Source organism: Scomber japonicus, chromosome 7, assembly GCF_027409825.1.
Source record: "Scomber japonicus isolate fScoJap1 chromosome 7, fScoJap1.pri, whole genome shotgun sequence".
NCBI classification, from domain to species: Eukaryota; Metazoa; Chordata; class Actinopteri; order Scombriformes; family Scombridae; genus Scomber; species Scomber japonicus.
Window position 1 is genome coordinate 30,306,042 of NC_070584.1, and position 25,465 is coordinate 30,331,506.

The following is a 25,465-nucleotide window of genomic DNA, read 5'->3' on the forward strand; positions in this document are numbered from 1 at the left end:
ATACAGACTTGTGTGGCTAGCTATGCACACTCTATTGGCTACATACACTATCAGGTCAAAATAGGATCCAGCTGGCTACAGCATGCAAGGGTGAAGAGGCTGAGAGAGGAGACGAACCGCTTTATTGCTACACTTTGACGAGGAAGAATCTGGAAGTCAAGCATCACAGGGAAACAGACAGCACACATGACTGAAATGCAGCAGTGGCATCATGCACTTAAAGACACTGAGCAGCTGGGCCCAGGGAATCAAGAGTTTACCTCATGTGCTATAAGAGGTTTAGAGTGAAAGGGGCCCGTGCCTTAAACGTACGGTATCACTGACCCCAAGATGATTGAAGGCAATGCCCTGTTGTATTTTGGCAGGTTTGTACTATAACTGCCACTTATAATTACACATTTGGCTTCATTGGCTTTAAAAGCATCTCCTGGACAGCAATGATGCCTGTGTAATTACATTATCTGAACTGGTCTCCATTAAATCAATAAAGGATCTAGAAAGGCAACGTAAAATGGCAGGAAACTCATTCTGAGGAGTGGTCGCTAAGGCAACAGCACTGATTTGGTTTTACACTGAGAGAAAAGGGTCGGCTAAAAGTTGTATTTATCCAGATGTGGTTGTTGTGAGATGTTTGTGTGCTACACTATATAATTATGCATTGCAATGTTTTGTTGTTTTTTTTAATGCTGATTTCGTTTCTTATCGTTATGGAAACAGTTTAAGGAGTCTACTCTGAAATCCTGGAGACGTCCTTGGCCTTTGATTGATTACAGAGCAACGTGGCTAAAGCATCCTGTATCCTGTCCATGACACCCTGCGGTGTGAAACAACAAACAGGGCTCCTCGAGTGTGGAGGGAGAGTCCGATTGAGGCCACCTAAGACTCCCGTGATCAGTCCTAAACGCAGTCCAGGCCCGAGTCCAGGCCCGAGTCCAGGCCTCCCATTGGACGATCAGTGTCTGTCAGCCTCTCTGAGACAGTAGAAGAAGAGTGGAGAACAACACGTCTCCCTCTTTAAATGAGCTCTCTGCTACTGCCATCCTTTTAATTCCTCCGGCTCCACTCATCAAGAAACACATTTTCTTGCCTCGATGTTTGTTTCTCGATGTTTTTTTCCCACGGTAACCATGGAGATAGGGTGCGTCACACCATGGCGGTGGGGGCAGAGGGCAGGTACCTGGTGGTGCTGGTGGAGGTGGTTGGTTTAGCCACGCTCGGGCTCGGGGTCCTGATGGTAGCGTAGGTGGTGACTTTGGGGGCGGGGCTTAACCTGGTGCACACGCTGCCATGGCTGAAGGCGCTGCAGCGGTGCTCGGCGTTGCCCGGCTGCTGCTGCTGGGTCTGAGACGGCCGGATGCCTTGCCGGCGTCCTTCCAGGAAGTAAGTCAGCATCTGACCTTTGCCCTTCACGCTGACCTGGCCGCGGCACACAAAGTCATAGTAGTTGGTGATGAGGCGATGGACGTCCTCCGTCACCTGGAGGGGAAACACAGAAGGATGATGTTTTTTAGTCACTCTGTTGTTCATTTTTTCTTTTTTTTCTTTATGTATTATTCTTTCTTTCTTTCTGTCCTGACCTGCCAAGGGACAATGGATGAAAACTATCTTAGCTAATTCCGGTACATTTACATTTTTATTTGAAATGTTCATGAATGTACACTGTCCCTTTTTAAATAAATAATAAAATAAACTAAACTAAAAAAAACTAGAATCATGGATGAGTCTTATCCATAATAAGATCCTGAAACAGCGCAAGAAAAATCCGAAGCACCATTTCCTGCAGAGCGGAGGTCTGAAGAACCTCCGTAACAAGAACAAGCAGTGGCTCGGACAAATCAAGAAGTCCGGTTCTGGTTGGAGCGGCCAAAAGAAGGGCAAGATGAGGAAGAGAATGTAAGGACAGATCACTGAGGGATGCTGTGACCATGAGAGACTGACTGATGAATACTTTCATCATCCCAGATCATCTTTAAGAATTTTCAGAATCTGCTATCATAAGTGATTTGGATATGTTACTCCAGTGAAACCAGGGTAATGAGTATGTTAACCCTTGTGTCGTCCTCCTGGGTCAAATTGACCCTGTCTGTTCCTTCCTTTCCTTCCGTCCTTCCTTCATTCCTTCGTTCCTTCTTCCCTCCTAGCTTCCTCTCTTCCCACTTTCCTTCCTGTCTTCTTTTCTTTTCCTTCCTTCCTTCCTTCCTTCCTCCTTTTCTTCTTTCTTCCTCCCTTCCATTCTTCCTTCCTCCTTTCCTTCCTTCTTTCCTCTCTTCCTTCCTTCCTTCCTTCCTTCCTTCCTTGACTCAAGGACAACAGGAGGGTTAACAAGTCAGTAAGTTCAGCAAAGTGTTTTACAGAGAGCAGAGATATACAATCAAATAAAAACACAGGCATGGAGATGAGAATCGAAGGGGAAATTTAGTAAAAGTGGAGACAAACTGAATAAAAAAAGAGGATTAAATCATAAAAACACAACAACATTGCACAGAGAACAAATAAATAATAGAGAGAAGAAAAGAAAGATCAATAGATAACAGGAGTGTGACCATTACTGTATGTCTTTATACTGACCATTAAAAGGCTGTAGAAAAGAGGAATAGGTCCTAAGATGGGTTTTTAAAAGTATCAGTGACAAGGTATTCTCCGACAATGGAAAAAGCCTCATCACTTTAATGCTGCTGCTTTAAGTTACAGTAATGTTAATGCGGTTTGATAGTTTGGATAGCTTGTCTGTTTATACATTCACAAAGTTCTGCTTCATGCTCTCTCACTTTTTTAAATTGACAGCTTTTTTTTTTTTTTTTTACATTTTCAGAGTGAGTGAAGGAATCAATAGAGAGGAGACAGAAGCTGCAGGATTTAATGGTGCTGAGAGAAAAACAAGGAGAAAGTGAAGAACTGATTAAAGAAGGAAAGAAGCTGCAGCTGAATCAAGATCTAAAGAAAAAGGTTTTAACCCTCCTGTCGTCCTCCCGGGTCAAATTGACCCCATCTCTTCTTTCCTTCCTTCCTCCCTCTTTCTTTAATTTTTCTTTCGTTCTTCCCATCCTTCCTTCCTTCCTTCCTTCTCTCCTTACTTCCTTCCTTCCTTCCTTCCTTCCTTCCTTCCTCCCTCCTTCCTTCCTTCCTTCCTTCCTTCCTTCCTTCCTTCCTTCCTTCCTTCCTCCCTCCCTCCCTCCCTCCTTCCTTCCTTCCTTCCCTCCTCCCTCCTCCCTTCCTCTCTTCCCACTTTCATTCCTGTCTTCTTTTCTTTTCCTTCCTTCCTTCCTTCCTTCCTTCCTTCTTTCCTCTGTCCTTCTTTCCTTCCTTCCTTCCTTCCTTCCTCCTACCTTCCTCTCTTCCTTCTTTTCCTTCCTTCCTTCTTTCCTTCCTTCCTTCTTTCCTTCCTCCTTTCCTTCCCTTTTCCTCCCTTCCATCCTTCCTTCCTCCTTTCCTTCTTCCTTCCTCCCTTCCATTCTTCCTACCTCCTTTCCTTCCTTCCTTCTTTCTTCCTTCCTTCCTTCCTTCCTTCCTTCCATCCTTCCTTCCTTCCTCCCTCCTTCCTTCCTTCCTCACTCCCTCCCTCCTTCCTTCCTTCCTTCCTTGCTTCTCTCCTTCCTTTCTCCCTCCCTCCCTCCTTTCCTTCCTTCCTTCCTCCTGTCCTTCCTTGACCTGAGGACAACCTTGTGTCGTCAAATTGACCCTGTCTGTTCCTTCCTTCCCTCCTTCTTTCCTTCCTTCCTTCCTTCCTCCCTCCTTCCTACCGTCCTCTCTTCCCACTTTCATTCCTGTCTTCTTTTCTTTTCCTTCCTTCTTTCCTCTGTCCTTCTTTCCTTCCTTCCTTCCTTCCTTCCTCTCTTCCTTCTTTTCCTTCCTTCCTTCTTTCCTTCCTCCTTTCCTTCCCTCTTCCTCCCTTCCATCCTTCCTTCCTCCTTTCCTTCTTCCTTCCTCCCTTCCTCCCTTCATTCATTCCTTCCTTCCTTCCTTCTTTGACTCAAGGACAACAGGAGGGTTAAGAAAAAGCAAAAATGCTGATTTATCTGTAAGTTAAACACGTGTCTTGATTTGTTTAAGCAAATTAATTCCTCATAAGTCAGTTTGGTTGTTTTGTTATATTACAAAGATTTTAGGGAACCCAAAAAGCTAGAAACAGCTCTGAACTAGAGGTAAATAATGCTGAGACGTCTTGAATTAGAGTTTACATTCAGTTTTAGAGGCTCAAGAGTAATTACTGTCTGAAAAGGCATAATGAATAAGGGAATTAAGAGGACTAAAGAAGAAGAAAGGAAACAGTATGATGGATTATAGAGCAGGTGTGTGTGTGTGTACTCTACCTGTATTTTTCCTTGTACTCCGGTGCTGTCCATCCTGCTGGCTACGTTCACTGTGTTCCCCCAGATGTCATACTGAGGCCTTCTGGCTCCAATCACTCCTGCCACAACTGGTCCCACGTTGATACCTGAATAAACCCAGAGAGCATATACGATGTCATGTCTGAGTTAATATTCTCTATATGGATCTGTAAAGGAACTGTTTATGGTGGCTTTCATTTTGATTTTGCATTTTTAAAGACCTCAAAGAGCTGCTGTATTTCCTGCTGATCAGCACCAGCTGTTTATGGGTGTTTTGGGCCAAGTCTTACTAAAATCTCAAGACCTCAGGGGAAAAGTTAAATCACACATCTTAATGAGAAAATTGGATGTTATGATGCTGTTTTTTTTCATATGGTTAATTTCTGACTATAAAATTGGCAAAGCATATATGAGCATTTTCCTTTTAACCCTGGTGTTGTCCTCGAGTCAAGGAAGGAAGGGAGGGGAGGAAGAAGGAAGGAAAGGAGGAAGAAGGGAGGAAAGGAGGGAGGAAAGGAGGAAGGAAGGAAGGAAGGAAGGAAGGAAGGAAGGAAGGAAGGAGTGGAGGAAGAAAGGAAGGAAGGAAGGAAGGAGGGGAGGAAGAAGGGAGGAAAGGAGGAAGGAAGGAAGAAAGGAAAAGAGGAAGGGAAGAAGGAAGGACAGAGGAAAGAAGGAAGGGAGGAAGGTAGGTCGAGGAAAGAAAGAAAGAAGGAGAGAGGGAGGAAAGAAGGAAGGAAGGAAGGAAAGAAGGAACAGTCAAAACAGACGGGTCAATTTGACCCAGGAGGACGACACAAGGGTTAAACCTGTCTTACTGTACTAGTGTTTTTTTTCCAACATGCTTTCAATGCATAGTTACGTATGCAAGGTGGAACTTGAATGTTTTTGTTTGCAAGTCTCAGGGGAAGTCAAGCCTTTAAGCAATGACGTCTCATCTACGTTAAATCTCAGCTGGTCATATCTGTGACTCATATCTGATCGAGTCAACACTTAAATATACAGCAAGCCAAAGTAAACATGTTGTTGTGCTGCAGCGAGGATGGCTCAGTGTGTGCTTCCAGTAACACAAAGAAGTGAAGAGTGGAAATGCAATGAAACTGTGAGAAGTGGAGGGAAAATACAATTTGAGTTCCTCTGAGCGGGCATTCGATCTGAAAACAGCCCTGATTACACAAAGGGGGGCTGCGTGGAAGTGTGTTGCCTCAAGTGGTAAAACAATTATGATGCAGGAAATACAGTTAGAGTAACAAATTGATGGGTTTACAGTACTCAATACAATTTTTATCAATCAATTAATCTTTATTTATATAGTGCCAAATCAACCAAAGTTATCTAAAGGCACTTTACACATAGGACAGGTGTAGACTGTACCCTTTAATTTAATTTAAAGAGACCCAATAGTTCCCTGTGAGAAGCACAATGTGACAGTGGAAAGGAAAAACTCTCCTTGTATCTTTCAATGAGACCATTGTGAGGTAAACTGTATAAAGACAGTATTTATTTTACAAAGTAGTCCAAGAATATTTGCTCTCAGGTATTTGACTGTCCAAAGCAGCACCTTGTTGGTTGATGTTGTGCTGCTTGACCTCTTTCTTTTTTTGCTGGAGCCCCCCTGCATTGCATGACAATTATGATGCAGGAAATACAGTTTGAGTAACAAATTGATGAGTTGTCGAACATCAAAACACCACAGAGAAGTTTATAATACTCAATAAAATTTGTATCAATCAATTTGACTGTCCACAGCAGCACCTTGTTGGTTGATGTTGTGCTGCTTGACCTCATGCTTTTTTGCTGGAGCCCCCCTGCATTGAAAGGCAAGCCTCATTCAAATGAATTTGGGGGCTGCAGTTGTTTTCCACACAGAGGCAAAGTCAAATCTCCTGAACTATACAGCAAAGAAAAGGAGGTTCATGCACAATTGATTCCAGGCTGAAGAGTTGGAGTTTGGCCGATGCAGTTTTGAGTGACAGCCTTTAGTGTGTGCAACCTTCTTCAATGCCAATCTTAAGGATCACAACTGGCTATAAAAATGCTTTAGATTACTATGATGACATGGCACAGCAATCAAAGGTATTGCCTCATCTTTACAGTCACAGTTCTTGAGGTTCTACAACAGAGGTGTCAAACATACGGCCTGTTGCAAAGTATGAAAATTACAGAAAAGTAACTATCACAGTCAGGAACGCCCAACTTGAGATAACTGACTTGCAATGAGATTCAGATTACCAGGGTAACCCCAAATTGGCAGTCCTGGCTGCAAAAATGTTATGCATGTTTGGGACAACTTATCTAATGTGAACAAGCCTCTTTTTTTTGATGAGCATCTATAAAACAAAACTGTGTTCCAGGTTCACACACAAGCACATGCATGACACTGAAACTGGCTACAGCTCAGTATTCGATACCTGGAAGCTTATTGTTGCAAATTGCAATAATTGTTCATTTGATGATTTATTATAGTATAGGTATAATATTTAGTTTATTGGTTGGATGCAATAGTTTTACTGGTTTGACCCACCTGAAATCAAATTGGGCTGCATGTGGCCCTTAAACTAAAATGAGTTTGACACCCCTGTTGATGTAGATGGACAGCGATATGACACGTACAGATTTGGTAAAAACCTCGTCACACTTTGTTTTTCTGCACTTTCTGGAAATCCAGTCTTACGCAAATGACAAAAATTTACATTTTTGCAAGGTGGGTTCAGCCAAGCATACAAACACAGCCCCACAGCCTGCAGACAGGATGGCACTGTGTACACCAGGTTATGCTGTGATTAAACAAGGGCTCCTGTCGCAGGCTCCCCACAGGATACCCAACACAATGGAACCCAGAACTTCAGGTCTCGCTGTGACGAGCTTCCTGGAGGCAACGCTCTTTCTGTGATGCATTTCCTTGCAAACTTACTGGCATTGAGGTCGATGGCGTCCAGTGCAATAGGTCAGAAGCTCAGACCCCCAATGTTTATCCAGACCAGCGTATGTGTGTTTGCATGTGTGTGTTGTGTGTGTGTTTTTTTACTCACCTACTCTCAGGACAAAGTCATTGTAGGACTGGTAGTTGATGGCATCCAGGACGTTAAACATCTCAATGGCAAAATCTGACACTGTGCATAAATGTGAGGTGATGGACTTCTTTGCCTAAAAATGAGAAAAATGCAAGAATATTAAGAACATACTCATTTATGCACAAACACGAGACAACGTGGGAAGGGCTTTGTTGACAGAAACATAAGCATGGCGGAGACATGTGGTAGATCCCACAGGCAAGGCCCAGTTTCCTCATCAGGGAAACATACAACATAATCCCCTACCCACCAAACAAAACATACATCAGTGGTTTGGAAAACTGCTGCCCACCTCTTTAGCAGGACAAATGCAAGCCTCCACCAAAACTTATCAGGCTGCAAGATCTTTGTAGACCAGGCCCTGAGCAAATTGGCAGAGGTGTTGGAGAGGCAGGAGCATTGGTCATCCTCCACCTGCTGACTACCACATTTGATACATTAGAGAAAGTGGGGGCAACACAATCGCCACACCAAGAGTCCCACCAAGGACAGCTCACACCACTGCGGACTGGAGAATAAGAGTCAATACCTTGCTCATTTTCAAGGTATGTGAGGTGATATCAGCGTCTATTTTTGTTCCCCCTGACGTGATTATACACATTATAATCTACGACTGCGACAAAACGTTTGTCGTAGGTTCCCCCGAAGTCAAACCGCCACTGTGACTGACTGTTAAGTTTGCAGAAGTTGCAGAAAGGGCTCTTTTGTTCGTCAGCTTTGCAGGATTTAAAAAAAAACTTTACGAATGCAGAATATGCTGACGCTACAAAAGGCCAGTAATCCCTCACAGAGGATTTGCGGAGTGAAACGTGACAGTGTTCTAAATATCAACACCCAGAAAATAACCACCTGGAAATACTCTCAAGAATGCAGTGTGCGCTTTCGAAATGTGCTAATACGCTGCAAACACAAACAAAAATTAATATGTGGTCTAAATATAGTATCCTGCATGTGTACCTTAGAGCCGGTTGTAGGAACCAGCCCTACTGCAGCCATGTATGTGCTGCCGATGGTCTTGATTTTCTCGATATCCCTGTAGCACTCTTTATCCATCAGCTGGAAAGAAAGAAGAAGAAAAAAAAGGGGATTAAAACATAAGGAAAGCATTAGTACTATTACAAATTTCAAATTAAAGGTAAAGGAATGAATTGAAATGATTGGAAACACATGATGACCACAGATGCTTCCACACAGGTGCACTGCATGTTACAATTAAGCATCCAATAATGCTCTGTGAGATGTATAAAAATGCTGAGCAGGCCCATCCTGATCCTGATTTTGTATCAATTTTTTATATGCATTTTAGTTTTAACCCTCCTGTTGTCCTCGAGTCAAGGAAGGAAGGGAGGAAGAAGGAAGGAAAGGAGGAAGGAAGGAAGGACAGGAGGAAGGAAGGAAGGAAGGAAGGAAGGAAGGGAGGAAAGAAGGAAGGAGGGAGGGAGGGAGAAAGGAAAATAGGAAAGAAGGACAGAGGAAAGAAGGAAGGTAGGAAGGTAGGGGGAGGAAAGAAAGAGAGAAGGAGGGAGGGAGGAAAGAAGGAAAGGAAGGAAGGAGGGAAGGAAAGAAGGAGGGAGGGATGAAGGAAGGACAGAAAGAAGGAAGAAAGGGGGATGGAGGAAGGAAAGGAAGGAAGGGAGGAAAGAGAAAAGGAGGGAAGGACAGACAGAAGGAAGGAAGGAAGGAAGGAAGGAAGGAAGGAAGGAAGGAAGGAAGGAAAGAAGGAGGGAGGGAGGAAGGAAGGACAGACTTTTGGACACCATCATCATCAACATCATCAAAACACCAAATAAGGGAAAAACCTTTTGGAGGAATGGTGCTCATCCCTCCAGTAAGGCAAACCAGCTTTATTTATATAGTTCATTTCAGTAGTGTGTTTGAGTAAATTAATGCTTTATGTTGCTGATTATAGATTCAAGCAGGCCAAAAGTCATCTGTAAGTAATTCCTTATTTTGTAAAACTTTCCCAACCGCAACCATTTCATATTATATTGCATCAATAAACACCCACAGTCATGGCCTCAATGTCATTTTTGTAAATGATATCATGCAAGTCATAAGCTTCCCTCCAGATTCTCCAAATACATAAAAATAGCAGATTTATGATCGAGCAGAGGATTCACACACCTCATCAAAGTCAGCGATGATCTCATTGAGCAGCCTCAGACACTCGACGCCCATGTTGTTGCCATCCAACTCGATGTAGAAGTCGTTGAAGTTGGCGATGGAGGCGAACAACACTCCAACCTGAGCGTAGGACTGGTAGTACAGGTCCTACAGGGGGAGAGATCAAAAGTAGGCAACAGAGTTTAGGGCAGGCGTGTCAAACTCATTTTCATTCAAGGGTCACATACAGCCCAATTTGATCTCATGTGGGCCGGACCACTAAAAAGATGGAAGGAAGGAAGGAAGAAAAAAAGGAATGAATGAACGAAAAGGAGACAGGAAAGAAAGATGGAAGGAAGGAAGGAGGGAAGAAAGATATGATGGGCCGACAGAATGATGGATGGAAGGACAGAAGAAAGGAAGTAAGGAAAGATGGAAGGAAGGATAAAAGGAACGAAATGAAGACAGGAAGGAAAGACAGGGAAACTGGAGTGTTCATGGAGTTTGAGAGACATTTTTGGAGTTTAACCCATATCAGTAACATCAGAAGTCCAGATATATTCCAGCGTCTTCTCACAAACTGGCGACTCTAAATTGCCCATAGGTGTGAATGTCAGCTGAGATCGGCTCCAGCTCCCACGCGACCCTCTAGAGGATAAACTGGAGGATTATCCACAGTAAGTAAGATGGATGGGAAAGCTCACTCTTTCATCCAAAAGTGGCTGGTGCTTCCCTGACACTGTTCCCTTCTATAATCTATAAACACGGACTACAAGCAGGAGTGAAACCAGGCTTGGAGATGGGGGAGTCCACTGACTGAGGAATGCAACATCCAGATCTGTAATGGCTACAAGTGGGAAGCCCATGCTGAAGTCGACCTGGTAATTATCAGGCCGCAGGAGATCATAGGCAGAGGCCAGACAGGAAGGACAGGTCTCAGGTGGGGAGAGACCCAATGGTTCTGGTCCAAGGCCAACAGGAAGGAGAGGAAGGAACTTGTGGTGTCTGAGGTGACGGGGATGGAGAGAGAACGCTTTAAGATCAAGGTTGTTGCACAGGGACGAAGGGGGGGTGGGGGGGGGGGGTGGGACAATGTGGGAAGGGCTTTGTTGACAGAAACATAAGCATGGCGGAGACATGTGGTAAATCCCACAGGCAAGGCCCAGTTTCCTCATCAGGGAAACATACAACATAATCCCCTACCCACCAAACAAAACATACATCAGTGGTTTGGAAAATGCTGCCCACCTCTTTAGCAGGACAAATGCAAGCCTCCACCAAAACTTATCAGGCTGCAGGATCTTTGTAGACCAGGCCCTGAGCAAATTGGCAGAGGTGTTGGAGAGGCAGGAGCATTGGTCATCCTCCACCAGCTGACTACCACATTTGATACATTAGAGAAGGTGGGGGCAACACAATCGCCACACCAAGGACAGTTCGCACCACCGCGGACTGGAGAATAAGAGTCAATCTCAGCAGGAAGCTCAAGTTCCCCAGTGAGATATATAATCATGTGGTCCAGTGACACCAAGGCTGTGCTCCTTTGAAGATTGAAGATGCTGAAGTATTCAACTCTCACTGCTGAGAGCAAGAAGGTTGGCTGGAAAACCATCATCTCTATGCTGTAGAAGTAGGAGTTACAGCCTTTGTTGGTACATTGTAGTCACATGGGAGTAACTGGAGAAACTTAGCCGAAAGGCCAAAAAGGCATGAATGGGAGGAGCAGATTTTTGGCTGTGGTTGAAGAGGAAGGTTGGCTGGATAACCATCATCTCTATGCTGTAGAAGTAGGAGTTACAGCTTTTGTCGGTACACCTCATGAGTCACATGGGAGCAACTGAAGAAACTCAGGGTTAGGATTAGGGTTAGGGTTAGGGTTAGTCCAAAAAGGTATGAATGGGAGGAGCGGCTTTTGGCTGTGGTTGAAGAGGAAGGACAGGCACTGGAGTAACACCTAGCATGATGGCTGGCTGCAGGAGGTTGCAGAGATCGACTGACGACCCTGCAGCTAGCCCACTTATAGGTGCAACAGACAGTAATGCCATGGCAAGTCAACACCTACCTGCATAATCAAAGAGGTATAGACGATGAATGAATAAATGAATGAATGGATGGATGGATGGATGCATGAAGACACCACAAGAGGCAAGAAAATTTGGAGTTTTGTAATAACAAACAGTGATATTTAGGGGGTTTATTCCTTTTCTTGTGTTTGAGTGAACCAACCAACCCTTTAAGACATGTAGCAAATAATGTTGCACACCTTAGCCTACATCAGAATGAGCTCAATAGGGGCGGCTTTGGCTCTGGAGGTAGAGCAGGCGTCCTCCAATTAGAAGATTGGCGGTTCGATTCCCGGCTCCTCCAGTCCACATGTCAATGACACTTAACCCCAAAATTGCCAACGGTGTATTTATGTGAATGAATGGTTAAAAATCCCCCTGATGAGCAGGTTGGCACCCTGCATGGTAGCTTCTGCCATCAGTGTGTGAAAGACTAGAAAGGCTCTATATAAGTACAGTCCATTTACCAATATAACCCACATTATTATTACAGTTTGCTTGCAGGTGTTTACTGTTTGTTCCCAAATCCAATGAAAACACAATTTTCAATCGTTATGTCTCAGCAGCGATACTTTGAATTCCAGGCAGCAGAGTCCCACTGCGCTGTGTTATGAATACACTGTATGGGTGAACTTTAGCCCACAGGAAAGAGAGGAAGCCTTTCTATACACTGTAGCTCCGAGGGGGTCACCAATGTGCCGGAAACATACTTCCTGACTTCCTGCCTTCAGTGTTTACTAGTCTCAGCCTCAGACGATCCCTACGTCGTCTGATGCAACGGCTGCTCATTGTTAAAGGATACGACCAGTGTTTCTTTATTATTATTTATTTTTAATTACTATTAACAAATCCCATGAAAAGGCAGCAATGAGTTAAACCAAATAACCAGTACTGTCTGTGTGATTAGATAGATTATAAATAAACAGTATCAGCTCATCAAATGGTCTTTAGAGGATTTGTTTAAAATAATAAAAGAGAAATATTAAGTTATGTATGATGCAGTTAGTAATTAAATGTGTAATGAACAAGAAGCTCAAATTGATTCATTTTAGGTTACGAGGAAATCTACTCAGACTCGAGTTCAAACAGCTTTATAAAGTCTCGTCAGTGGCTCTGAGAAGCTTTGTCAATGCTTCAAATGTTTAATATTTGGAGATCTACGCTACAAACATCATTCATGGAGTTTGAGAGACAGTTTTGGAGTTTAACCCATATCAGTAATGTCAGAAGTCCAGATATATTGTCCTATGCTGCATCAATTCTTCTTATGAATCTGTCCTCTTCAACTCCCTAAACCTTTTCATTAAGTGAAATAGTAAATCACTAGATTGCCCCTTTAAATGTGAGCTCATAGTGCAGGAATTTAGCCCAGATTCAAAGCCAACAATAGGCTGAATTCTGGCCTCTGGCATTACGTCTGTGCCCTAATTGTAGATCAGTTCTATTTATGCAAAGTAAGTGAGAGTATTAACATTGTTTTAATCACCAGACAGATAATGACAATTCCTGCTTCTTGTATCTATTTTGCTACGTTAAAGTCAGGTTTTAGAATAGCTTTTATAATATATGTGACAGGAGATAACAGTAAGAGAGAAAATGAATGAAAATAAACATCAGTAATTAAAATATTCATTACAAAAATAACAATTTGTTGCCCCTGATATTGTTACTATAACTGTCTAGACTCACTGCATCATACAGTGCTATCTTTGTGTGACAGATGAGACCCAGTCTCAAGATGTTTTCTTTTTTTTGTATTCCTTTGTGATATCAATTGCCTGTTAATGTGCATTTAAGGCAATAAAGTTAAAAAAATTAGCATCAAGATAGTTTTTTGATGAGTAGAGGAAGTAAGTTAAATACATAAATAGGTGAGAAATTGAGAAGAAAGTCTAAGATTCTGAGTAATATAGTGAAAATGAGACACTGTGCTCACAAAGGAGTATATAATATTACAGTATATTACATATATAACATTAATAGGACTATAGACTCACTGCATCATGGGTCAGTTTTCAATGCTGTGTGGACCATCAGCTCCATATAACATTGCACATTATAAAACGTCCATATTATTAGTCTAAAAGCTGCAAAGATTTAGTGTTTACAAACCAATCTTGTCCTCATGAGGGCCTATACACACTTCCTGATTTGCAGGCCAAAGGATGCATGATTTCATCACTTCCTGGGAAGTGAGGGGGAAGGGGCTGAGGAAGGAACAGAGTTCAGTGGAGGGGATGTTCATCAATTAGTGGAGACAGACACACAGGCCTGTCACATCACACTTCCACTTTAACACCACAACACATGGTCAGCAGTGCCATTGTCCTGAACAGCTGGGAGACTTTCCCCACATTGGGAACCAGCACTTCTGGGTATAGAGAATATTTCTTGCCAAAAAGTTAGTGAGTTTTTCATCTTTTTTTGTCGGTTTATGAAGACTAAACATGATGCTTGTAACTTCCTACAGTTTAAACTAAAGATGAGTCAGCTGCTGTGTTGGAAAAACAGCAAATGGTCGGCTTGAAATGCAACCCTTAAATGATGAGATTAGATTATTATCCACCGCCACTGATTTAGTGATTTGTAGAAAAAGGGACATCCTGATGTGAAGGTTGAAAATGGGTTAGACATTTTAGTTTTTAGATATCTGGAACAGTGGTTGAGACCCTCACAATGAGCTGAAAGATAACTCTGAGAGGTTTGTGAATAAACATATTTCTTCAACAAATTTTGGTCTATTTCTTCAGTCTTACTTTAAATATTTGTCATTTTCTGTTAAATAATTTGATAATTTTAGCTTCTTCAAAAACAAAATGAAGAAAAAGAAGTAATCATACGTTGACACACTATACACATTTCTTTTAGCCATACATATTATATATATTATTATTATTATTAATATTTCTTCTACAATTTTTGATCTATTTCTTCAGTCTTACTTTAAATATTTGCCATTTTCTGTTAAATAATTTGACCATTTCCTCTTTTCTTCTGTTTTTTTAGCCAGAAGGGCAGAACACCCCCCCCCCCTCTCTCTCTCTTTTATTAAATGGTCATGAGGCTAAAATGACTAGAAACACTGTTTATCATATAGATATCTATTGAGACAAAGTACTCCAGATATTACAGTGTGTATTTAGGACCTGCTTCTTTGACTGTAATTGAAATATTGCCTGTAAAGTAACGTGAATAACTACATGAGTCTGCAGCTGTAAGACTAATTCAACTGGAGTCAAATTCTTTGTATGTGTTAATATATTTGGCCAATGAAGATGATTTTGATTCTGAATAGTTGACTTGACAGAAAATTAAACTGCAACTTTTTTCATAAGCTTCTCAAATGAGATGATTTGAAGCTTTTCTGTGTCATATGTGATAATAAACTGGATTTCTTTGGATATTAGATTATTGATGGGACAAAACAACACATTTGAAAACGTCATTATGGACTGTAGAAATTAATTTACACTATTTTCTAAAACTTTATAGACATAACAATATATTGAGGTTAATTTAGAAAAGAATCATCGGGTTAATCTATACTTAAAACATTTTTAGTTGCAGCTCTCAATGAATCTAAGGAGTCATGAGATGATTACCATAGCAAGAAACAAGGAAATGGTCAATTTTGATAGTTACAATTGTGTTTATATCTTCATATCGTCAAGCCTTTATCCCTTACATACTATTCAGGGTCGAATTTGACCCATTTTTACATTTAAGAGCTGTAAAAACACACTATACACATTTATTTTAGCTCCACTTTTCCTAATGTGACTCACAGTATACAAAAAATGGAAATAAAATGCAGTTTTTGTGCAGCTGACACACATTTTAATATATGCAAATGTACAAATTTAACCTGTGCATATTAAGAAAAAATCTAAAATCAGCCTTTAAACATGTTGCTGTATTAATCATATTCTATAAAATGTTCTCTTGGAGCATAAAATACTGATTGTGAATGTCTTTTAATCAAATAGAAGGATTAATAAAACAATCATTAATGACTGATGGGGGAATTAATGAATGTGAATTAGTGCAAAGACTAATTATGAGTCAGAATATGAACAATATGTGGAGTTAAATCATTCAAATTCAACAATCTGAGAAAGAAAATGCATCTTTCACTTCATCACTTCACATTTAGCCCTAATCTCTGGACCTGACCTCCTAATGAACCCAACCAGCTGCGTCTGGGCATGTCAGGAACTGTTGGATGAGTCTGAACACGACTGCGGACGCTCACCATGTTCCTGGGATTTGACATGAGGAAGTGTTGAGCCACATGAGCCGGCAGCAGGTTGAACAGGATCCTCTTGTTGTCCAGTTTCACCTTCTCCATGTCGCCTCTCTCCTCCTCCGCCTGCACAGCATCAGCAATCACACATGGCACACAAGCAGAGAAAAGGAGGCGTAGGTGCTTAGTGAGTGACACACATGTTGATAGAAAGTGAAACTGATGCTCTGGGTTTAAGCACAGTGAGTCTTTATTGTAGCCGAGAGCTCAAACAGGGGGGTGTAATTACTTGTTCTTATCACTAGAGGGAGATAATGATTTGCAAACAAACATTCACTGTCATTCTCAAAATAGAAACAGGCACACTTTCATTTCTACACACACAGCTGCACACACACACACACACACACACACACACACACACACACACACACACACACAGAAGCAAAATGAGTAGCTTGGTTTTTCATATATTCTTTCATTTTGTTATAAAGAAAAATACAGGAAGTAAGGAAAGAAGGAAGGGAGGAAGGAAAGAAGGAAGGAAGGAAAGGAGTAAGGAGGGAAGGAAGGAAAGGAGGAAGGAGGGAGGAAGGAAAGGAGGGAGGAAGGAAGAAAGGAAGGAAAGGAGTAAGGAGGGAGGGAGGAAGGAAGGAAGGAAGGAAAGGAGAAAGCAGGGATGGTGGGAGGAAAGAAGGAAGGAAGGAATGTAGGGAAGAAGGAAAGGAGTAAGGAGACAGGGAGGAAGAAAGGAAGGAAGGAAAGGAGTAAGGAGGGAGGGAGGAATTATATCAAGCTGTTTCTACTTAGAGCTGAGTACTAAAAAATGAAAAATAAAAAAACTGCCAACAAAGCAAGTATATTTCAGCCTGTTTCCATCTTCAATCAAGTCATTTCAAGAATGTATTAAAAATTAGCATCAAAGAACAATGTTATATATTATAATATGATGGAATATATGACAGCTAAAAGTACCTGTTTTTACAAGAAGTTGGACCCCAGTTACTGACTATCTGGCTTAGGACTCTTATACACTTATACTCTATTCATTTACTATTATTTATTTTTTTTATTATCTAAAATATACCTTTTTTGGAGTACAGAACTAGATAAGATATGTGCTAGACCCTTTACAGTGCTATCTCTGTGTGACAGATGAGACCCAATCTCAAGATGTTCCTTTGTGATATCAATTGCCTGTTAATGTGCATTTCAGGCAATAAAGTTAAAAAAAAAAAAAATAGCATCAAGATAGTTTTTTGATGAGTAGAGGAAGTAAGTTAAATACATAAATAGGTGAGAAATTGAGAAGAAAGTCTAAGATTCTGAGTAATATAGTGAAAATGGGACACTGTGCTCACAAAGGAGTATATAATATTACAGTATATTACATATATAACATTAATAATGATCTACAGTCCAACTGTGCACACACACATACTAATATGGTCTGGATTGAAGGTGTAAAAATAATCATGCTCTGTGCTCTGGCTAATAATAATAACCAACCTGCTTCACCACATGAGCTACTGCTGCCTCAAAGGACTCAATACAGACCGACATGACTTGATAAGAAGATATTTTCAGTATGTAAGAGTCCTGTATGTATAAATATAAACTAATGTGAAGATATAAGAGGTAACAGGTGAGTTATAAAACATACCTGAGTGGCCCAAAGGTAGTCAAGCCTCAGCTTCAGATCAAGTTGTCTTGAGTGAAGAGTCAGAGCTCCACAAAACAGCAAGACAGCCAACACAGGATCGTAACCCCGAGTGTGTAGAAAACCACCTCTGAGAAACACACACAGACACACACACACACACACACACACACACACACACACACACACACACACACACACACACACACACACACACACACACACACACACACACACACAAGCAAAATGAGTGGCTTGGTTATTTTTATATTCTTTTATTTTGTTATAAAGAAAAATACAGGTGAATTGCAAAGAATAGATTTAAAAATACACTTGCATATAGCAGGAAAGAAGTAAGGAAAGAAGGAAGGGAGGAAGGAAGGAAAGAAGGAAGGGAGGAAAGAAGGAAGGAAGGAAAGGAGTAAGGAGGGAGGGAGGAAGGAAAGGAGAGAGGAATGAAGGAAAGAAGGAAGGGAGGAAGGAAGGAAGGAAGGAAGGAAGGAAAGGAGAAAGCAGGGACAGCGGGAGGAAAGAAGGAAGGAATGAAGGAAGGAAGGAAAGGAGAAAGCAGGGACGGCGGGAGGAAACAAGGAAGGAAGGAAGGAAGGTAGGGAAAAAGGAAGGAAAGGAGGGAGGAAGGAGAGGAAGGATGGAAGGAAGTAAGGAAAGCACAATAACTAAACTGCACCTATATCTATAATAAACAACATGCAGCTCAGTCTTACCCCACGGCTTGCCGATAGCCGCTGGTCTCCATGACGACGGTGTAGGTAACGGAGAGGAGGAGGAGCAGGATGATCTTGGGCAGCGAGGAGACTCGGAGGTAGGGGACGATGGTGAGGGTGCCGGCCACGCAGGACAGCAGGGCGTAACCCATGTTGGGACCAGCTCTGTCCAAGGCCGTGCTGTTGTCGGGTCCGAGCCCGAGAGCGTCCGCAGCGACGTCGTCCACGGAGAAGCTGGAGTTTGTCCCGACTCTAAACCCCCAAGGAACACATCCCACCTGGAGGAGAGGATGGAAGGAAGTAGATTACATGAAGCAGAAAACAACCAAACACTGATATATGCAGTTTAACCTTTGACCCCGTCTGTTTTGACTGTTCCTTCTTTCCTTTCTTCCTTCCTTCCTTCCTCCCTTCCTTCCTTCTTCCTTCCTTCCTTCTTTCCTCCCTCCTTTCCTTCCTCCCTTCCTTTCCCTGCCTCCCTCTTCCTCGTTTCCTCCTTCTTTCCCCCCTCTTCCTTCCTCCTTCTTTCCTCCTTTTCTTCCTTCCTTCCTTCCTTCCAGCCTCCCTTCCTTCCCCTGCCTCCCTCTTCCTCGTTTCCTCCTTCTTTCCCCCCTCTTCCTCCCTTCCTCCTTCTTTCCTCCTTTCCTTTCTTCCTTGCTCCCTCCTTTCCTTCCTTCCTCCCTCCTCCCTCCTTCCTCCCTTCCTTCCTTCCTCCTTTCCTTCCTTCCTTCCTTCCCTCCTTTCCTTCCTCCCTTCCTTCCCCTGCCTCCCTCTTCCTCGCTTCCTCCTTCTTTCCCCCCTCTTCCTCCCTTCCTCCTTCTTTCCTCCTTTCCTTCCTTCCTCCTCCTCTCTCCTTCCTCCCTTCCTCACTCCTTTCCTTTCCCCCTCCCTCCTTACTCCTTTCCTTCCTTCATTCCTCCTCTCCTTACTTCCTTCCTCCCTTACTTGACCTGAGGACAACAGGAGGGTTAAGAGAATATTAAGCAAAAGCCATTTATTAAACTATTAGAGGTAAAGTTTTTATTGTAATGATAGCAGCAGTGAGACTCTAGTGAGAGTCTAGTGAGAGTAACGTAGGTCCGTCTGTTATTCATCCACCTGAAACATCTCAACCGATGCTGCACTGATTCCCATTAAACCTCGTACAGACATTCATCAGCCTCAGCTAATGAATCTTAATGACTTTGGTGAGTCTCTGATTTTTCCTTTAGCAACACTGTCAGGTCATCTGAATCATCTGACTCTACAGCTACCCAGGGTTATTCCCAGGGTTATTAGAGTTCACTAAAACTAAGACTAGCAGTGAAAAAAAATATTTAGTAAACTGAAATAACATGAAACATGCAAAACTAACTAAAACTGTGTAAAAAGTGAATTTCAGATAAAATCAGCTTAGTTAGTTAGTTTTCTTTTCATTGTCTCCATGGCGACTGTATTGTGTTCAGTGTGACTTGTTGAGATAACGGACAAGTACCAAGCACAGTGTCAGCATTATTTCATCCTTTACAGCTTCTACTAATCAAGGCTTTCCTCCTAAATACCTGAAACACTAAAAACTAAGACTACAACTAAATAAAAACTAAGACTAAAAACTAAATACAAATAAAAATTAATGAAAATTTCAGAACTATAATAACCCTGGAGCTACCACAACGTTTTGTGAAATCAACTATTGGATCTATGAATTGAAATATCTTAACTTTTAATGAATGGATTGGCACTAAAATCCATGCAGACGTACAGTACGAGGTTTCCAGAGGCTAAATCTGAATGACTTTGATGATCATCTGAGTTTTCATCTGGAGCTGCCACGAGGAGATTCAAAACCATTGAACACATACTCACTTCCCCTTCAGGATGAATTATATGAACAAATATCTGCAAAACAAATGTCATCAGCACCAGACTCTGCTGGAGTCTGCATTAGTCCTATTTAGGGAACAGTGGCATGTTAACACACTAAACTAACACGGTTAACAAGTTTAACTGTATACCTGCAGCATGTTAGCTTGTTATTATGAGTTTTTTATATTATTGCCAAAGTACTTCCTCATATATTTACTAATGATATAAATCTTTATTCCCTCATCAATACTTGCATCAGCTTCTCATTTTGTTGTTCCTTTATTTTATTGCTTGATTAGTTATTAGAGCTCTAAACCTTTCTCATTTCCTTGGACAGGATACTGAATCCCAAATTGCTCCCGTAGGCTGTGCTGAGTGAGTGTGTGTGTGTGTGTGTGTGTGTGTGTGTGTGTGTAAATGATTAGCTCCTCCTGATGAGCAGGTTAGCACCTTGCATGGCAGCCTGCCATCAGCCGATAAATGTGTGTGTGAACGGGTGAATGTGGCTCGTAGTGTAAAAGCTTTTTGAGTAGTGGGAAGAGAAGAGAAGAGTAGCAGCTATACAAATGCAGTCCATTTACCAAAGACCCCTTTTTTTTAAGTATATTTTTTTGCCCTTAATGGACAGGTTAGTGGAGAGAGACAGGAAACAGGAGGCAGAGAGGGGGGAATGACATGCAGGATAGGACCGCTTGGTGCGGGATTCAAACTGGGGTCGCCTGCAGCGAGGACTATAGCCTCAACACATGGGGCAGGTACTCTACCCACTGAGCTATGCTCTACCCAGACCCTTTTTTTTTAACCCTTACATACTGTTCATATTCCACACCCATATCAATTTTGACCCAGTCTAAGAATCCCCTCATAAAAAGCGTCTATACCAAATTTTGAACCACAGATCTGTTTAGAAATCATCAATAGCCGATCTGACTGATCAATAAATGTGTGATTAAACCTTGATTGATGTTTCAGAGAGCATTCATTTTTACTATCACACAATATCATGTCCTATTTTACCTAAGACATGAAAATATAACATAGCTATAATGATGGAAATGTCTCTTTTTGGTAGTTTTGAGGAAGGAAAGGAGTAAAGAGGGAGGAAGGAAGGAAGAGGAAAGGAGTAAGGAGGGAAGGATGGAAGTAAGTGAGGAAAGAAGTATGGAAGGAGGGGAAGAACGAAGGAAAAATTTAAGAAAGAGGAAGGAAGGAAAAAGAGATGGGAACAGGAAGGTTAAATTAATATTGCTATTACTAAATACTAATAATACTAATAATAAGCTTTAAGACAGATCAGTGTCGGCCGTCGCTCCTCTGATTCATCTTTAACATCACTATTACCCCGTCTGTTTTGACTGTTCCTTCTTTCCTCCCTTCCTTCCTTCTTTCCTCCCTCCTTTCCTTCCTTCCTTCTTCCCTTCCTTCCCCTGCCTGCCTCTTCCTCCCTTCCTCCTTTCCTCCCTTCCTCCTTTCCTCCCTTCTACCTTCCTTCCTCCCTCCCTTCCTTCCTTCTTTCTCCCTTCATTCTCCCTTCCTTCCTCCTTTCCCTTCTTCTTCCTCCCTTCCTTCCTTCTTTCCTCCCTCCTTTCCTTCCTTCCTTCCTTCCTTCCTCCCTTCCTTGCCCTGCCTCCCTTCCTCCTTTCCTCCCTTCTACTTTCCTTCCTCCCTCCTTCAGATCCGTGTAGACCGTCGCTCTGGTTCATCTTTAACATCACAATGACCCCGTCTATTTTGACTGTTCCTTCTTTCCTCCCTTCCTTCCTTCTTTCCTCCCTTCCTTCCTTCTTTTCCTTCTTTCCTCCCTCCTTTCCTTCCTTCCTTCCTCCCTTCCTTCCTTCTTTCCTCCCTCCTTTCCTTCCGTCCTTCCTTCCTTCCTCCCTTCCTTGCCCTGCCTCCCTTCCTTCCTTCCTTCCTTCTTTCCTCCCTCCCTCCTACCTTTGACAATGACATTCACCCATGATGAAAACCATCAAAGGCTGCAGCTCTCCTTTGTTACATCTCTTCTTCTGCTACACCTGTGCTTTTTTTCTCCCCTGTTTTATACACACAATCGCAACCCACACACAGTCACACACACACACACACACACACACACACACACACACACACACACAGGAGTTAGCGAGGCTGCCTCGTTCGTTCGGGCGGGGGGGGGTGCACTCTGTCACCGGCTGATTTGCGTTTAAAGATATTTTAATGGGTATTTTACACTGGAAGAATAAATGTTTTATCCTTGTGAGAGTCTGCAGCACCATCTGCTCAGCTGCTCGGCGTTCCTCTGCCAGCTCGTGTAAACAGGGGACTCTGCTGTGATGAACAATGAAGTGATGACACCGTTTCTCTGTTACTCATCAAACTCAAGTGCTTTTTTTCCCCTGCACTATTGTTTTATTATAGCAATTATATGCTAATGCCAGTATATTTTATTTTATTTTATCTCCCTCCTATTTAGCATTTAAAAGCAGTATATAAGACATTAATAAGATGCTTGGTAACACTTTAACATGCCCACTCATAATCTGTTTTTGAGCATATACAGGATATGATAAGTAACCTGGGCCTCATCTAATAATCGATCTTAGAAGTTTTGAAGTGTTTCCTGAGAGCGTTCATAGAAATTTATACACGCATCTTTGGAAAGCTGTACTGAAAAGCAAGTGTTGTTAAGAGCTTCTTACTGTCAGCTGGCTGGGATGATGAAGATGATGCTGAATATAATTTTAAAGCAACTTTGCATGTTTAAGAATCTACAAGATGTGCTATATATATTAGAAATACACTCATCACACATGTTTTATGCTTGAAATTCAGTATTCAATAAGCAAACCAAGCTTCATGTGCAGTAAACAGCATACATACAGTCTTTATAATTCATGTTTCTGGGTGGAAGATGGTTTATGAAAGTACATTTTGATTGATTTGGTTTATGCTCGAGGCCGATGTTACTCTTCCAATCATATTAAAGCTGAAATTTATTATGAAAGTTTCATGAATATGCGTGATTCACTCATCATTTCTGTATTAAACGTGCTGCATGTAATTCAGAGGAAAACATCAACAACATAAACAGAAAGAAAAGAGTAGATGTGGAGATCATAACATCACTTAACCCTCCTGTTGTCCTCGAGTCAAGGAAGGAAGGAAGGAAGGGAGGAAGGGAGGAAGGAGGGAGGGAGTGAGGAAAGAAGGAAGGAAGAAAAGGAAGGTAGGAGGGAGGAAGGAAGGAAGGAAGGAAGGAAGGAAGGAAGGAAGGAAGGAAGGAAGGAAGGAAGACGTCAAAACAGACAGGGTCAATTTGACCCGGGAGAATGAAGATAAACAATGAAAACTGAAATAAAACTTGTAGTTTTTGGTTCCTTCTGCAGGTTTCGGAGCTTATTAAGATGCTCTCAGCCACCCACAAGTGTTTAGGAGTCACTTATTAATATATGAGCATTTGTACAGTAGGAGTGTCTTAAGTTATGATGCTTTTGGGAAAAACCTCTTAAGCTTAAGAGGTTTCATAAATTTTACAATCATCTTAGCCATAAGATGCTTTTAGGAAACAAGACCCTGGATACTCATTTCCTCGTGTGAATGATTCTAATAATATCCAGGTTTCATTTCCAGTGATTGGAGGTTTGTCTTTGACTTTTCTACATGGAGCAAATCTGTCATTTCTGTTATCTTAACAGTCGAGGACATGAACCTGTTCGGAGGTCACACTTTGCCACACAGGCCTGGGTAACAGAGTAGGTGAGCAGGACGGAAGGAAGGAAAGGAGTAAGGAGGGAGGGAGGAAGGGAGGAAGGAAGGAAGGAAGGAAGGAAGGAGAGGAGTAAGGGCAGAGGGAGGGAGGAAAGGAGGGAGGAAGGAAGGAAGGAAGGAAGGAAGGAAAGGAGTAAGGAGGGAGGGAGGAAGGTGCAGGTTTGTATTTGACTTTTTCTACATGGAGCAAATGTGTCATTTCTGTTATCTTAACAGTTGAGGACATGAACCTGTTGGGAGGTCACACTTACCACACAGGCCTGGGTAACAGAGTAGGTGAGCAGGACGAGGAAGACAAACAGCACAGTTCGGATCTGGATGGTGAGGCAGCCTGGTTGGCACTAACAGCGGAGGAGAGAGTGAGCGGGGAGGAGGAGGATAGAACCAGTCAGTAAATGAAGCACCTGTTTATGGACTTCAATAGCATTTTGGACACATCATTAGCCAGGAGTGGAAATGAAATGAGTGCATTTTTTCGGCGTGGCTCATTATGCACAGGCCTATTAGAGGAGACGGTTTAAAGGATATCATGACAGACCAATGTAGCGTGATACCACCGAGTCATATAGAGGGCATGGATGTGATGTCACTATAAGTGAAAGTCACCACAGTCACTTCCACCTGAGTGGAGAGTATGAAACAGTCATCTGCAGGTGTGCATTAATTAACATAAACTAAAAACACAGTGAAAATGGTGAAAAAACACAATGATTGCTGCTTCAATTGACTATGCTAAAGAGAAGTTTAACCCTCCTGTTGTCCTCGAGTCAAGGAAGGAAGGAAAGGAGGGAGGAAGGAAGGATGGGAAGTAAGGAAGGAAGGGAGGAAAGGAGGGAGGAAGGAAGGAAAAATGGGAAGGAAGGAAGGAAATGAGGGAGGAAGGAAGGAAGGAAGGAAGGAAGGAAGGAAGGAAGGGACAGATGGAAGGAAGGAAGGAAGGAAGAAAGCAAAAAAAGAAAGGAAGGTTGGAAAAGAAAGTAGGAAGTAAGGAAGGAAGGAAGGAAGGAGAGTTAGAAAGAAGGAGGGAGGAAGGAAGGATAGAAGGAAGGGAGGAAAGAGAAAGGAAGGAAAGAAAGAGAAGGAGGGAGGGATGAAGGAAGGAAGGAAGGAAGGAAGGAAGGAAGGAAGGAAGGAAGGAAGGAAGGAAGGAAGGAAGGAAGGAAAGTCAAAACAGACGGGGTTTGATTTGACCCGGGAGGACGACACGAAGGTTAAGGAAGCTGTGTAATATTAACAAACCAAGCACATAAATTTTGATTGAAATATGTAAGAAATTCAAAATCTGTCTACAAAACTAAATATTCTTATATATGATTTCCATCAAGCTGAAACGTTCCCTGTTTTAAAGGACAAGTTTCACATTTTGCCAAATCAGCTGACTCTCTTTCTAGAAGAGAAATTAGATGATTAATGAAGCTTGAGCCGACGAGCAATTAGCCTAGCTTAGCATAAAGACTGGAAACACAGGGGAGGAGGGGGGGGGGGGGGGTCAACAGCCTGGTGCGAGCTGATGTTTCGGGAGTCTTGCTGTCTTTGTCTCTGAGGAAGGAGAAGAGACTCATTGCCTAGCACTGCAGTTAGCGTTGGAGTTAATTAAGAAAAAAAGAAAGATACTGAATAACATTGTAATTAGTGAGAGGTAGAGAATTCACCTTTTTTCCAGTCTTTATGATCCGCTAA

At 42.2% G+C, this 25,465-nt stretch overlaps 1 protein-coding gene across 1 annotated transcript in view; it reads right to left on the bottom strand.

Moving 5' to 3' along the window:
• Positions 1 to 1,143: 1,143 nt before the first annotated feature.
• The window catches only part of LOC128361501 (adenylate cyclase type 1-like), a 74,986-nt gene continuing 50,664 nt past the window's right edge, over positions 1,144 to 25,465 (bottom strand). Inside the window, exons 12-20 of the mRNA XM_053321989.1 lie at positions 24,037 to 24,126; positions 18,194 to 18,471; positions 17,472 to 17,598; positions 15,818 to 15,934; positions 9,524 to 9,670; positions 8,357 to 8,455; positions 7,358 to 7,472; positions 4,311 to 4,435; positions 1,144 to 1,476 (exon numbers count right to left, since the gene is read on the bottom strand). Coding sequence (XP_053177964.1) covers positions 1,144 to 1,476; positions 4,311 to 4,435; positions 7,358 to 7,472; positions 8,357 to 8,455; positions 9,524 to 9,670; positions 15,818 to 15,934; positions 17,472 to 17,598; positions 18,194 to 18,471; positions 24,037 to 24,126 — 1,431 coding nt within the window. The remainder of the gene's footprint in view (positions 1,477 to 4,310; positions 4,436 to 7,357; positions 7,473 to 8,356; positions 8,456 to 9,523; positions 9,671 to 15,817; positions 15,935 to 17,471; positions 17,599 to 18,193; positions 18,472 to 24,036; positions 24,127 to 25,465) is intronic.